Source organism: Acomys minous (genome assembly GCF_964271855.1).
Source record: "Acomys minous genome assembly, chromosome: 9".
In the NCBI taxonomy this organism is placed as follows: domain Eukaryota; kingdom Metazoa; phylum Chordata; class Mammalia; order Rodentia; family Muridae; genus Acomys; species Acomys minous.
The window spans coordinates 2,731,230-2,744,782 of NC_140490.1; the positions used below are offsets into that span (position 1 = coordinate 2,731,230).

The 13,553-nt window shown below is 46.7% G+C and overlaps 1 protein-coding gene across 6 annotated transcripts in view; it reads left to right on the top strand.

Annotated features, from left to right (window-relative positions):
• Positions 1 to 13,553, top strand: part of FERMT2 (FERM domain containing kindlin 2) — an 80,000-nt gene that overhangs the window by 44,779 nt on the left and 21,668 nt on the right. For all 6 annotated transcript variants that reach the window (XM_084797082.1, XM_084797083.1, XM_084797085.1 and 3 more), the window contains exon 4: positions 10,058 to 10,192. In XM_084797082.1, the coding sequence (XP_084653208.1) occupies positions 10,058 to 10,192 (135 nt within the window). The remainder of the gene's footprint in view (positions 1 to 10,057; positions 10,193 to 13,553) is intronic.

Sequence of the window (13,553 nt, forward strand, 5' to 3'; positions counted from 1 at the left end):
GTACAACACACATGTGTTATATGCACACATACAGTACTGATGTAGTCCATCTGCATTAGTCAGTTTGATAAATAAATCTGATTTCATAAGCATTAAATGCCAGCATTATATAGAGGTTTATATAGTGACAAAAGTGCAAGGACATGGCTCCATGTAGGGCCTCACGCATGCCAGCTAGGTTTATTATTCAATAAGACGGTATGTTTTATGTCTGACATTTTCATGTCACGGAGTCCTATAGGGTTCTCTAGTCCCACTCTTACAGTTAGTTTAGATTTTTAAAAATTTACTAGTTCCTGATAAGAGGCACAAAGTCAGTAGACTATACTTTTATTTTTAAAAATTGAATATGTAGATGCGTATCTGTGTGCGGGTCTACACCCGTGAGGGCAGTGCTGTGGAAGCCAGCAGAGGGTGACGGGTCCCTTGAAACTAGAGTAAAGGGTGGTTGGGAGCTATCTGACACACGGGGGAGTGAAATCTTGTCCCCCCACAAGAGCGGTGTGAGCTCTTGGTCCCTGAGTTCTCTCTCCAGCCCACAAATCAGTTCATTCTAAATCCTTTCGTTAGGAAAGCAGTCTCCTACATGAATGACTTGACAAGCAGCTTGCATTGGCCTAGCTCGTTCAAAAGTACTTGTCTGTTTATGACCCACTGAGTAGTTAATAGTATTTATTGTTGCTATTTTAGTTACATTCATAGGCTGTGAGCTGGACAGGAAATGACTTAGGAACAAAATTCTCAATGTATGAATTGTGCAGTGCAAAAATTCTCAGGACCCAGGAAACATGCCAAAAACACTTGAGAAGACTTCAGATGACACATGGTTGATTTCCAATCTCTCAGCTGGACAGTGACACAGACGTGGTGGAATTGTGTCATAGCTTACCTGTGACTCATTTTGTGTCCTCCAGTATTTTGGATTTTTTTTTTACTGTATGCTAATGTAATTTATCTAAGTGGAAACAACTGTTGGGGGAGAGAGATTGCTTCCAGCCTGCCCCCACTTAGTACTGACGCATGATGGAAGTTTGAAGGAACGCTCATCGGCTGTTTGTTTGGGAGTGTGGTTCCCTCCGAGGCCAGACATGGCAGATCCCCCCGGAACTGGAGTTAAAGGTGATTATATGCTGCCTGGTGTGCGTGCTGGGAACTAAGCATGGCTCCTCTGTGGGAGCGGTGTGCGATCTTAACTGCTGAACCAGCCCAGCGTGGCATTTCCTTATCCCCCTCCCTTGTCCAAACATGACAATGATGGCTGAGAAGTAAAAGTGCAGTTCAAGCCAGGTGGTGGCACACGCCTTTAATCCCAGCACTCGGGAGGCAGAGGCAGCCGGATCGCTGTGAGTTCGAGGCCAGCCTGGTCTACAAAGCGAGTCCAGGACAGCCAAGGCTACACAGAGAAACCCTGTCTTGGGGAAAAAGAAAATACAGTTCATAAATACCTATGTGCTGAGAGTCACTGTGACACATACCCAGGAGAAGCAGCTTGGCATCAGTTTTAGAGGCTTATTGTGGCAGGGCGGGTGCGGGGGAGCGGAGCAGCTTACAACTCCGCCACGAGGAAGCAGAGAACGCATGTGCGGTGGACTTTCTTCTTTGCGTCTTGTTCCATTCGGGCCCCAGGCCTCCGACCTCCTGGGCAGTCACTCCCTCCTGGGTTATCCTCCCCAGAACTGCTCTCCCACACAGACCAGAGGAGCGCTCTGTTACTCCCTTGTGCCTAAGCTCTCAAGCCAAAATTGCAAATCGTGAGAGCCACCATATAAGGTCTCTCAGATGTTAAATTTGTTCATTTAGAAAGTACTCTGCATGGGCTGTGGGTATAGCCCAGCAGTGGAAAGCATTTTCTGCACCAGCAAGAAATCCTACAGAGCCCACCTGCACTCCGGGTGGGCCTGGCGACCGGCCTGTACAAGACAGGGAAGGCAGAGACTAGGGATCGGGAGCAAGCTGGCTAGTGAGACTAGCCGCATTTCTGAGTTTGATGTAAAAACTCTCCTGCAATAGGTAAGTAGAAAAGTGGTGGGGGAAGATTCCCACAGCAACTTAGGACCTGTGCGCACACACCATGCATGCCCACACACATGAGCACAGGTAATGCACACCACACATTTGTATGAAGTAGGAAAAACCTGGGAGAACAGTGACTCGATTGTATTAGTCAGGTAAATTCCGGTCAGAAAGCTCATCTGAAGTATCTCCTGGGTTCCTGAACATACCCAGTCATCGTAATGAGGCACCAGACCCAAAAGCCACACGTAGGGGGGAGTTACTGTTAACTCTTGAATATACAAGAATGACGAGCCAGCCGTGGTGGCGCACACCTTTAATCATAGCACTTGGAGGCAGAGGCAGGCTGATTGCTATGAGTTCAAGGCTAGCCTAGTCCACGTAATGCGTTCCAGGCTAGCCCCAAGGCTACATAGTGAGGGAGACACCATTTCAAAAAGGAAAGAAACCCTTGCTTCTTAGTTATGTAACTAAAATATGCATATCTGTTTTGTTGGTATCACTAGTTGTGTAAAATACCGGGCCCCATATGACATCTTCCTGAATATGTATTATTGTATTTTACTCATGTTCCGCCCCATTACCCGCCCTGTTTCTCCTCCCCAATCGTCTCTTTCTTCTATTTTCATACTTTCTCTCTCTATATATGTATATTGATGAATCCAGATTCCACTAAATGCAGTGTTGGTCTCTTCCTCCTCCGTCACCTCTTACTCTCTTGCATATCTTTTGGCCCCTTCTCCCATATAATCCGCTTTTACCTTCATGTCCACCACACATATGTATGTATATGATTACATGTCATTCATGTGTGGGGAGAAGGGGAAGAGTCTGATTATGAGAGAAAACATGGAATGTTTGTCTTCGACTGGCTTATTTCACTAAACATGGTTATCTTCAGTTCCGTTCATTTCCCACCCCCCAAAAAAAGTCATGAATTTTATTCTTTACAGTGGAATGAAATTCTGTTGTGCTTCTGTGTCACGATTTCCAAATCTCAGCTATAGTGAGTAGTGTAGGGATGAACATTACATGCCCAGACCCCTGTGGCGTGCTGTCTTACTAACGGCTCCGAGTGTCTACACAGCCTGTTAGAACTGGAACACATGGTAGCTCGTTTGTCAGTTCTCAGAGACAGCCCCACACAGATTTCCATAGCGGCTGCACTACTCCACACTCACTAGTAATACAGGTTCCTGTTACTTAATTTTATAGATGTGAGTGTTTGCTTGCATGTATGTGTGTGCCTGGTACCCAAGGAAGCCAGAGAGAGCACTAGAGGACTAGAGTTTATATAGACAGTTATGAACTACCATGCCGGTGCTGGGATTTGAACCTGGGTCCTCTGGAAGAGCAGCCGGTGCTCTTCAGTTGTTCAGCCCCACACTGGACGTTTTGATGATAGATATTCTCACTGGGGTGAAATGAGATTTCAGTGAAGTTTTTTATTTGTGTTTCTTTGACTACTGATGATGTGAAATATTTTGTTTTAAATACTTTTATTGGCAGCTTGGCCGTGGTGGCACATGCCTTTAATCCTAGCACTTGGGAGGGAGAGGTAGGTGGATCTCCGTGAGGTCGAGACCAGCCTGGACTACAGAGCGAGTTCTAGGACAGCTAGAGCTATTACACAGAGAAACCTTGTCTCGAAAAACCAAAAAATAAATACTTATTGGCTCTCTGTGTTTCCTCTCCTTTAGAATTTTTCATCTTTATTTTTATTATGTTTGTCTGTTAGAGATCAGAAAAGGACATTGGATCCGGTGGGACTGAAGTTCAGACAGTTGTGAGCTGGCGTGCGGTGCTCTAACCTAGGCTCTCTGAAAAGCAGCCCAGCCACAGAGCCCCCCTCTCTAGCCTCTCTGTGTTTCTTCTGTGGAAATTCTTTGCCCATTTTTGATTGGATGGTTTATGGGGAAGGATTTAATGTTTTTGAGTTTTTTTAAAAAATATATTCTACATATTAACTTCCTGCCAGATGAGACTTTCCAGAACCCAAACCCAGGGAGCGTGCTGGCCACAGTGGCCTGCATCTTCCCATGTCAGCGATGGCCGTCTCCGCAGACGACATATCAATCATGGCTGTCCCTGCAGACGACATATCAATCATGGCCATCCCCGCAGACGTACCAATAGGTCACCAGGATCTAGACAGTCACTCACTGAGAACCTCTTCCCAGGTAATTTTAAAAGGACAAAAAGAAAAGAAAAGAAAAGAAAAGAAAAAGATTTATATGATCTGCAGAGACCAGAGTGTTCCCAGACAGTTTTAGATTGTGCCCAGTTAACAGTTACAACTAGACATCATACGTCATCCCTGTCCTAATAGCTGTCATACGTGTCACCCTGTCCTAACTAGCCGTCATACGTGTCATCCTGTCCTAACTAGCCGTCATACGTGTCATCCCTGTCCTAACTAGCCGTCATATGTGTCCTCCTGTACTAACTAGCCGTCATACGTGTCACCCTGTCCTAACTAGCCATCATACGTGTCATCCCTGTCCTAACTAGCCGTCATACGTGTCATCCCTGTCCTAACTAGCTGTCATACGTGTCCTCCTGTCCTAACTAGCCGTCATATGTGTCATCCCTGTCCTAACTAGCCGTCATACGTGTCCTCCTGTCCTAACTAGCCGTCATACGTGTCCTCCTGTCCTAACTAGCCGTCATATGTGTCATCCTGTCCTAACTAGCCGTCATACGTGTCATCCTGTCCTAACTAGCCGTCATATGTGTCGTCCCTGTCCTAACTAGCTGTCATACGTGTCCTCCTGTCCTAACTAGCCGTCATACGTGTCATCCTGTCCTAACTAGCCGTCATACGTGTCATCCTGTCCTAACTAGCCATCATACGTGTCATCCCTGTCCTAACTAGCCGTCATATGTGTCATCCCTGTCCTAACTAGCTGTCATACGTGTCCTCCTGTCCTAACTAGCCGTCATATGTGTCATCCCTGTCCTAACTAGCCGTCATACGTGTCCTCCTGTCCTAACTAGCCGTCATACGTGTCCTCCTGTCCTAACTAGCCGTCATATGTGTCATCCTGTCCTAACTAGCCGTCATACGTGTCATCCTGTCCTAACTAGCCGTCATATGTGTCATCCCTGTCTTTGGAAGGTAGTGAATGCAAGAAGACCTGGGGTCGAAGGTCATCCTCAGCTATACACAGAGTTCACAGCAAGCTTTTTAATAGCAAGACACGTGTCTTCTTGCTCCACTTTTGCCTTAAGGTTGCCATGGCCTCTGGTGGAATCAGTACAGTCATTCGCAAGAGAAACGTGGCATAAAGAAAGATGAACCCAGGTGTTTGTAGAAGAACTTAGTAATGGCATCAGTATTAGAAGAAATGGTCATTATGTTTACAGAGGATATAATATTTAATGGAAAATTCCAGAAATAGACAGCTATAAGTTTTGTAGCCTTCTAAGCAGGATAGTGAAACCTCCCCTTGCCTCACCCTTTGCCCAGTTGCACACCCTGCCCTTAGCCACCTAGTTGCCATCAAGTTAGCACATCGCTGTCACGGTTTGTGTTTAGCCCTTAGTGGTCTCAGAGTGCAAGAGATGCAGTGTTGGCAATTTGGGTCTGCAAAGAAGCCTAAAAGTGCCCTCCGAGAACGTCTCAGATACCACAGGAAGAACAAGGGCGAAATTGGCCACATTGTGTTTATGTAACTTTTGTTTGTTGGAGTCTATGTAGAGATTGTCCTTTAATTATTGGTCGCCATTTAATCTGTGCTGTGGGCTTTCTTATCGTTATATATGTATGTACATGTATGTACAAGAACCCACTGCAGAGTTTGCTACCATCGGAGGTTGCTGGGCACCCGTTGGGGGTTGGAGAATGTGTGTCTCATGGACAAAAGGAAACTTGTAAATAAGACAAAACAATTCTTATCCCTTACTTTTGACAGCAGTTAATGGGGAAGCTCAGGCCCTGGCAGGCTGGGTATCCTGTCTGAGTTCTGGTAAACAAAGGTCTTTGGTTTGAGTTCAGGTAATTTGGCTGTGTTTTCTTACCTTAAATTGTGTCTCTTGGCCCGATAGCCAGATGGTAGATCTTAGTTTCGGGTTTCCTTGAGACAAAGCTTTCTAGTGGGTCAGATGTGATTTTGTGAGCTGGAAGGCTGCCACTTAAAGGACCGTGGTGCTGTGAGTGAGCTTCTGTCACAGCCTGCTTTCTGCAGCTCTTTTCCCTCTTCCTTATTTTTGGCTTTTCCATCTCTCTGCACTTTTTCTTTTCTTAAGATAGTGTTGCACTAGGCGACCGCCTGGCCTCGAACTCACTATAGTAGACCAGGTCTTGAACTCACAGAGGTCTCTGTCTCCTCGGTGATGAGTAAAGGCCTGCACCTCCATACCTGGCCCTTTATTAAGTAGATTGTGATGTGACGAATACACAACTGTCCGCACCCATTAAACTGTAAAACTGTGAAGTGTTTGGTTTGGATTGTGAGACGGCCTTGCCCTGGAGCTTGCTCTAAGGACTAAACTTACTTCCGTCTTCCTGGTTCAACATCCAGTTTGAATTTTGAGGGCTGTGTCTACACCTGCAAACTCACCACAGTTTAAAAACAAACTGTTTTCCATCTTCTGTCAATTTTCCCTGTTGGTACCACTCAGCTGCTGTCCGTCACTGAGATCTGTTGGCTTCTTGGAATTTTGTTAGTGGAATCATAGGTGTTAATCATGGATTTTTCTCCTTTTGGATTAGCTTCTTCCACTTAATTTAGACCCCTTCACTGTGCTATATGTGTCAATAGGCTGTTTCTTCCTCCTGGTGAATGGGCTTCATTGTATGAGCATTGTTTCTAATAATATGCAAATTGCACATTAAAGAAAAATCCATTGGAGTTACTCCCAGTTTGGAACTTATGAATAAAGCTGCTGTGGATGTGCTTTTCACTTTGTGGGGTGTACAGGAGGGCATCCAAGCTGTGTGCCAGCTGCATGTCTACACTGTGGGAACTGGGGGGCTGCTCCACGGAGTCCCTCACTTCCCAGCCCAGCCAGCTGCGTATGAATGCTGCAGATGGCTCTCACTGCCTGTCATAGTTCCCACCTGTGCGTCTTTGAAGGCGCTTTGATGTGTGTGTGTGTGTGTGTGTGTGTGTGTGTGTGTGTGTGTGTGTTAGGTGGGGGATTAGAGTGCTATCTCATTATAATTTAATCCACATTTCTTTGATGAGTGGTAATCCATTATCTTCTGGGCCATTCATTGATGAAACGTTTGTCCCAGTCTTTAGTCCCAGTGGCTTTATTCTTGAATAGTAAATATTATTTACATATTTTAAATACTAGTCTTTTAGGTGTGCTTGCAAACATTTGATACCAATATATTGCTTCTCTCTTAATTTTCTGAACAGTGCCTTTCAAAATGCAGGTTGGATAATTTAAATTTTTTATTTACTTCTATTTTATGTGTATGTATGTTTTGCCTGTGTATATATCTGTGTGCCAAATGCGAGGCGAGAAGAGAGTATTGGATTCCCCTGGAAAGGGAATTACAGAGGTTTGTGAGCCTCCATGTAGTGTTGGGACTCAGACCTGGGTCCTCTGGAAGAACAGCCAGTGCTCTTATTTTTATTTTATGTGTGAATGCCTGCCCGCATGTGTATGTGTACCATATGTGTGCCTGTGCCAGCAGAAGGCAGCAGAGGCCGGCAGAGGGCAGCAGCCCTTCAGGAAGTAGAGTTACAGTTGGTTGTAAGCCACCTGGTATGGGTGCTGGGAACCAAGCATGGGTCTTCTGCAAGAATTAGCAGGGGCTCCCAACCACTCTCCGCCCCAAAGGCAGTTGGTGGCGTGGGGTGGGAGGGTTTGTATCTGTGTTGGTTACGTTTCCGTGGCTCTGGCAAAGTGCCCTGACCAGAAGCAACTTACAGAGGAAAGCACTTATTTTGGCCTAGGGCTCGAGAAGATAAGAGTCCATCCTGAGGGAGGCCTGGCAGCCAGCAGCAGGTGGGGTGGGAGGAGCTGGAGCAGATGAGCACACCTCTTCACACGCACGTGAAGCGGAAGTGGGCAAAGCTGTACACGCTTAGAGTGATGTAGGCCTTCACCCAGCCTCCTCAGACAGCGCCACCAGTGGAAGCCAAGTGAGCACACACGTGAGCTTCAGGGGAGGAGCGGGTACAACCTCCTCAGACTGCCTCTGTCCTGCCTGTGTCTTCCGCTTTTACTGTTGGATGCAGGCCCACAGTTCATCAAGAATTAATTTTTAACACATGGAGTTAGGTAAATGCTAATGTTTCCTTTGAAAGCCTCTGCGAATCTTTCATTGTTTAGCAGTGTTTGTGGGAGGCATTCCCTTCCGTTTGAACGGCTTTGGCGCTTTCCTCAGTTTGCGCACCACCTCTTTATTGTTGTAACTTTTTGATGACTCGAAATCAATTCGTCTAAGGTCACTCATTTTATTATTTTCAAAGAAAATGTCTCTTATGGATTGTTTTGTCTTTCATAGACTCTGTGAGGGTGGGCAGTTGGCTTATTGCATAAGCGTGAGGACCTGAGTGTGGACCTGAGTAAAAGGCCAGACACAATGGTGTGCACTTGTAACACCCGTGCAGGGAGCTGGAGACCGGAGGGCACGAGGGTTCACTGGGCGGCCAGCCTAGCCAGTCACTACCCTCCGAGTTCAGTGCCAGGCCTTATCTTAAAAAATAATGTAGGGAACAATTGAGGAAGATACCTGATGTTGACTGACTGCTGGTTTCTACACATGCTCTCATGGGCACACACACGTGCGTGCACACACACACATACACACTTACACTTTTTAAACCTGCTTCTCAACTAAGGGAGAGCTGACTGAGGTCCCACTAATTTTGTGGGAGGGATAATATTGAGTCTTGCAGTTCAGGAACATAGTGCATATTGCATCTAACATGTAAGAAATATTTGCTTGGGTCTGTGTGGCTCTGCATTTCCCACCACCGGGTGGCTACCAAGCAGAGCACCGGAAGTGTACGCTTCTGTCGCGGGACGGTTCTGAGCATCACCGGCTTCCAGGTGAAAATGGAGGAACCTTGGAGTCCCAGGTTCCGATGCCCTCAGGAACTGCTGGAGCGCCCGGAGCAGGGTCTGTGCACAAGACTCCTGACATCACCAGAGATGTGGAAAAGTGTTTTTCCACTGCGTTGCTGTTAGCTCTTTTTAGAGATTGCCAGTACCAGGTGGCAGCGGAAACTCAGAGTTCCAAAGCTGGCACTGACAACTGCAGCGTTACAGCCCGTTGGTTAAGCCACCATGCTAACGGCAGAGGGTGCGGGCAAGCATGTGTGTCTAGTCAGTTTACAGTGACCAGATTGCAGACCCTGCTACCTCAGCACCCGCTACCTCAGCAACTCTCCCCTCCATGCATCCCCACGCCAGTCCCTCTGGAGGCGTGCTGGTGCATACGATCTGGGAAATAGCTCAGAAACTGAGCGCACTGGCTGCTTTCTCAGAGGACTAGGATTCAGTACCCAGCACCCACATGCTAGCTTATGGCCCTAAGCAGTGCACAGGCATACACGCAGACAAAACACTCATAGATATGAAGTTAAAGGAAAATGCCTGTTGTATAGGATAATCATTACATAGGCTTCATGTACCGTATGTACTTTATGACATAGTGATTGGTACCAGATAAGAGTTCTAGCATTTTCTTTCTTTTAGGATAGCCCTGGCTATCCTGGAACCCGTGTAAACCAGGCTGGCCTGGAAGTCACCTGCCTGAGATTGAAGCCGTGTGCCACCAGTTCCAGTGAAGTTCCCTTCTGTGTCCTGTAGATTCTCTGACGGCTTTGAGGCCGTTATATTTATTAGCTAATAATGAATTAAGAGAGCTTTGGTGTTTTTTTTTTCCCCTAGTGCTGAGAATGGAAGATGTGTGTGAGCTATATACAGTTTTGGGGGAGTGTTAGCATGTCAAACATCAGTGTGGTAGCAGTGCTGGGCAGAAGCTGACAGGCACGAACACAGAAGGAAGTGACAGATTCATACCTTGAAATGGGTTAAGTAAACTCAGTGCGCTAACTTCATCTAATCCATTCCTTAACAGATATAAGACACCCTGAAGAACTTTCTCTCTTAAAAAAACCCAGAGATCCCACAAAGAAAAAAAAGAAAAAGCTAGATGACCATTCTGAAGACGAAGCGCTTGAGTTGGAAGGACCTCTTATCACTCCTGGATCAGGTGAGACCCAGAGCCTGAACTGTGTGCCTTTCGTTAGGGGTACAGGGCTCACACTGTAGGTCAGGAGGAGGGCGGCCTGGTCCCCGTCAGCCCCTTTCCTCACAGTGCCTTGAAGGACCTGCTGGTCATCGTATCATATGCTGATCGTTGAATCAGTGAAGACGGAGCCTGGTCCTTTGCTCAGAGTCTGGACACGTTATTAGTCCCAGGATTGGACTTAGCGCTTTAGTTGGCAGAAATTGGAAGCTTTTTGATAGGTAGACTGCGGGGTGGGGGGGGGGGTGGGAAATCACTGTTTTGTTGATACATTAGTACCTAAAACCTTACTTACTTACATAAGGCTTTTCTGTGTTTTGCATATCCTGGTCTCTTTGGCTCCCTACTTTTTTCTTTAGGAGTCCTTTGAGAAGCGAGCTCCCGTCCCCACCCATTCCTTTCCCAGCTGAACTGGGCACCCTCCCATCTTAAGACTTTCTGTCTCCATACTGACTTGTGTCCCCTAATAATTGTACACTCCCTGCACAGAGGGAATCTCTTACTTTTTTTAAAAAATATATATATAAAAACTAAGACCTGCTCAGCCTATGGCATACATCAGGCAGGGAGGTAATTATTTGTCCCTGGAAGACTAAATAGGTTAATAGTCCTGTAGTCCTGGACTCGGTCCGGCCCTGTCGACATTGTGGCGGCCATGTTTCCGCTGGCCACCCATGCTGCACATGTCTGAGCTCAGTTTGCTTATGTAGTTCATGTCTGGCCATTTAAATTCTGGCATGGTGATGGTGAAAGCCTGTTGGTGCAACAGTGGTGCAAGCCATGCAGTGGTCCACAGCCACGAAATGCACTTTACCTGTGGAAACTGGAGTCCCACCCCGGCCTTTGGGGTGGATGTGTAACTACCCACATTTCAAGGAGGATAGAATTATGGCACAAGAAAGTTAGGAAAGTATGTATTCTGCTAATACTCATGTACTGGTGGTGCTCTGGGAAATACAGACAAGATGATGCACTTACTACTCAGGTTGCTTTCAGGCTAGTTGAAAAGCAGTTTTTATACATTAAGAAGTTACACATACATGCTAAGTGAATTAGAAAGCGTGCTAGGAATTCAGGGGCCAATATTACTCGTCTCAATCAGGGTATATTCAGGAATTTAGTTTGTGAATTAAGTTTGTTTGATTTTTGAGGCAGGGTCTCTCTATGTAGACCAGGCTGTCCTTGAACTCACAGAGATCTACCTGCCTCTGCCTCCTGAATGCTAGCATTAAAAGTGTACCAGAGGTCAGAGTTTTATTGTTTAAAAAAAAAAAGGCAGAAGGCATAACTGACGAAGATCATGTTGGAGCCAGTTCTTGGGGGAGAAGCCTCCAGAGTGGTTCCAGACCACAGTGGAGGCTATCTGACGGCAAGTTGAAGAAGTTATCAGTGCATTACAGAGCAGTGGGTTTCTGAATTATTTACAGAGAAAATTATTTTAGAAAGATTATTGAATTTACTTCTAATCAGTAATTTTGGAGGAGGAATGGATGGTAGAAAGCTCTCACATACTTTAAAAAAAAGAATAGTTGTAACTTTTTTCGGGGGAGGTCTTTAAGACAAGATTTCTCTGTGTAACCTTGGCTGCCCTGGAGAGTGCTGGGATTAAAGGTGTACACCACCATGCCCGGCGTGACATAATTTTTTTTTTTTAAAGATTTATTTATTTAAGTATACAGTGTTTCATCTTCACATATGCCTGCATACCAGAAGAGGGTACCAGATTTCACTATAGATGGTTGTGAGCCACCATGTGGTTGCTGGGAATTGAACTCAGGACCTTTGGAAGAGCAAGCAGTGCTCTATAGCCTCTGAGCCATTTCTCCAGCCCCCGAGTGACATAATTTTTAAAAGGACATTTTGTTGTCCTTTATGGTGCTGACCCAGGCTCTAAACCTCTTGTAATAATAATAAAAGCCATGAAGGAGGTTGTTGCTCCTTTTAGCCACACCCAAGGGTGTGCTTCTAGCCACACCCAAGTCTATGTTAATGAGGTAACTTTTGGAAGGCTCTGAAGGATGGGACTGGGTGTCTGAGAAACCGACTATATGACTAGAGACTTGGTACCTCCCCCGCCTCCCAGGGAGAAGGGCCGGAAGTTGTGTTGGTCACTGCTACAGTTGGGACATAGCTGTGGCTGGGAGCTCCATTTTACTTAGCTGATAGTGTGCTGGCTCCAGGGCATGATGCCAGCGTGGTTAAAGATCTTGTAGCTGATGGCGTGCATTGCCATGCATGAAGGAGAAGACACCAGAGGAGGACTCAGAGGCCAGACCTTTAAAACAAAACCCCTCAAGAGAACTTACTCGGAGTTCTCCACGCATTAGCTCATCTCCTTCTAAAGGCAGTGCTCCAGTGACCGGATGCTGTCTGTCTCCTCCTTCATGCTGCCACACTGGAGCCAGACCTCACCCCTTTGTCCCTGGAAAACAGTCCCAGCTAAGCCATAGTGATAACCAGGAGCCATCTTGTCTCTGTAATTAAGCCTCCACCGCTACCCAAAAGAAAGTGAGCTGCAGCTTCCAGGTTAGTGGCTTATCCCGGTGCTGGGCATGGCCGCCGGAGTGGATGGAGATAACCGATGTCCTGTGCCTCTTAGGGACTAGTGACGTAGTTTCTGAATTCTGTCAGCCACTCTAGCAAATTATGAAGACAGTGGAACTCTGTACAGCCAGCATTAGGAGCTCAGCTGAGTACACGGACTACCCCTGGCCCCAGGAGTCACCCAGTGTTAACAGATAACAATGGAAGGTCTCTTTCAGCCATGAGGAGGGATACCTTGGGGCCAGTAACGTCTTGAAAACATAAATACATACGTACTCCTTTTCTCACTTTATGTAGGACTAAAAGTGTGTGTCTGCTGGCCAGAGTCCCAATCTTTTTATATAAGTGTATGTAGGGAGAGGCGTACATATGTGTGCAGTGTCAGAAGAGGCCAAAACCCCGTCAGATCTCCTGGCGATTGTGAGCCGCCCACCATGAGGGCTGGGAACAGAACTCCGGTCCACAGGAAGCTGTCTGCCCAGTCGCCGAGGCCCAGTCCTTCCACCTCTTCCCTCGTGGTCTTTTCTGATTACTGGTCCTCACTAAATTCAGCAGCTCGGTTTTGGTTTTCACTTGAATGGAGCCTGGCGGTGTGGCCAGCTACCTTTGCTCATTGTTCTGACCTCCCACACAGAGGGTGGTGGCCCTCACACCCCCCCCCCACCCCTCTACCCACCCCCCCCCCCACTCCCGCTGCCTACAGGCCTGCACCACCACACCTGTGGTGGCCCTCACACCCCACTGCCTACAGGCCTGCACCACCACACCTGTGGTGGCCCTC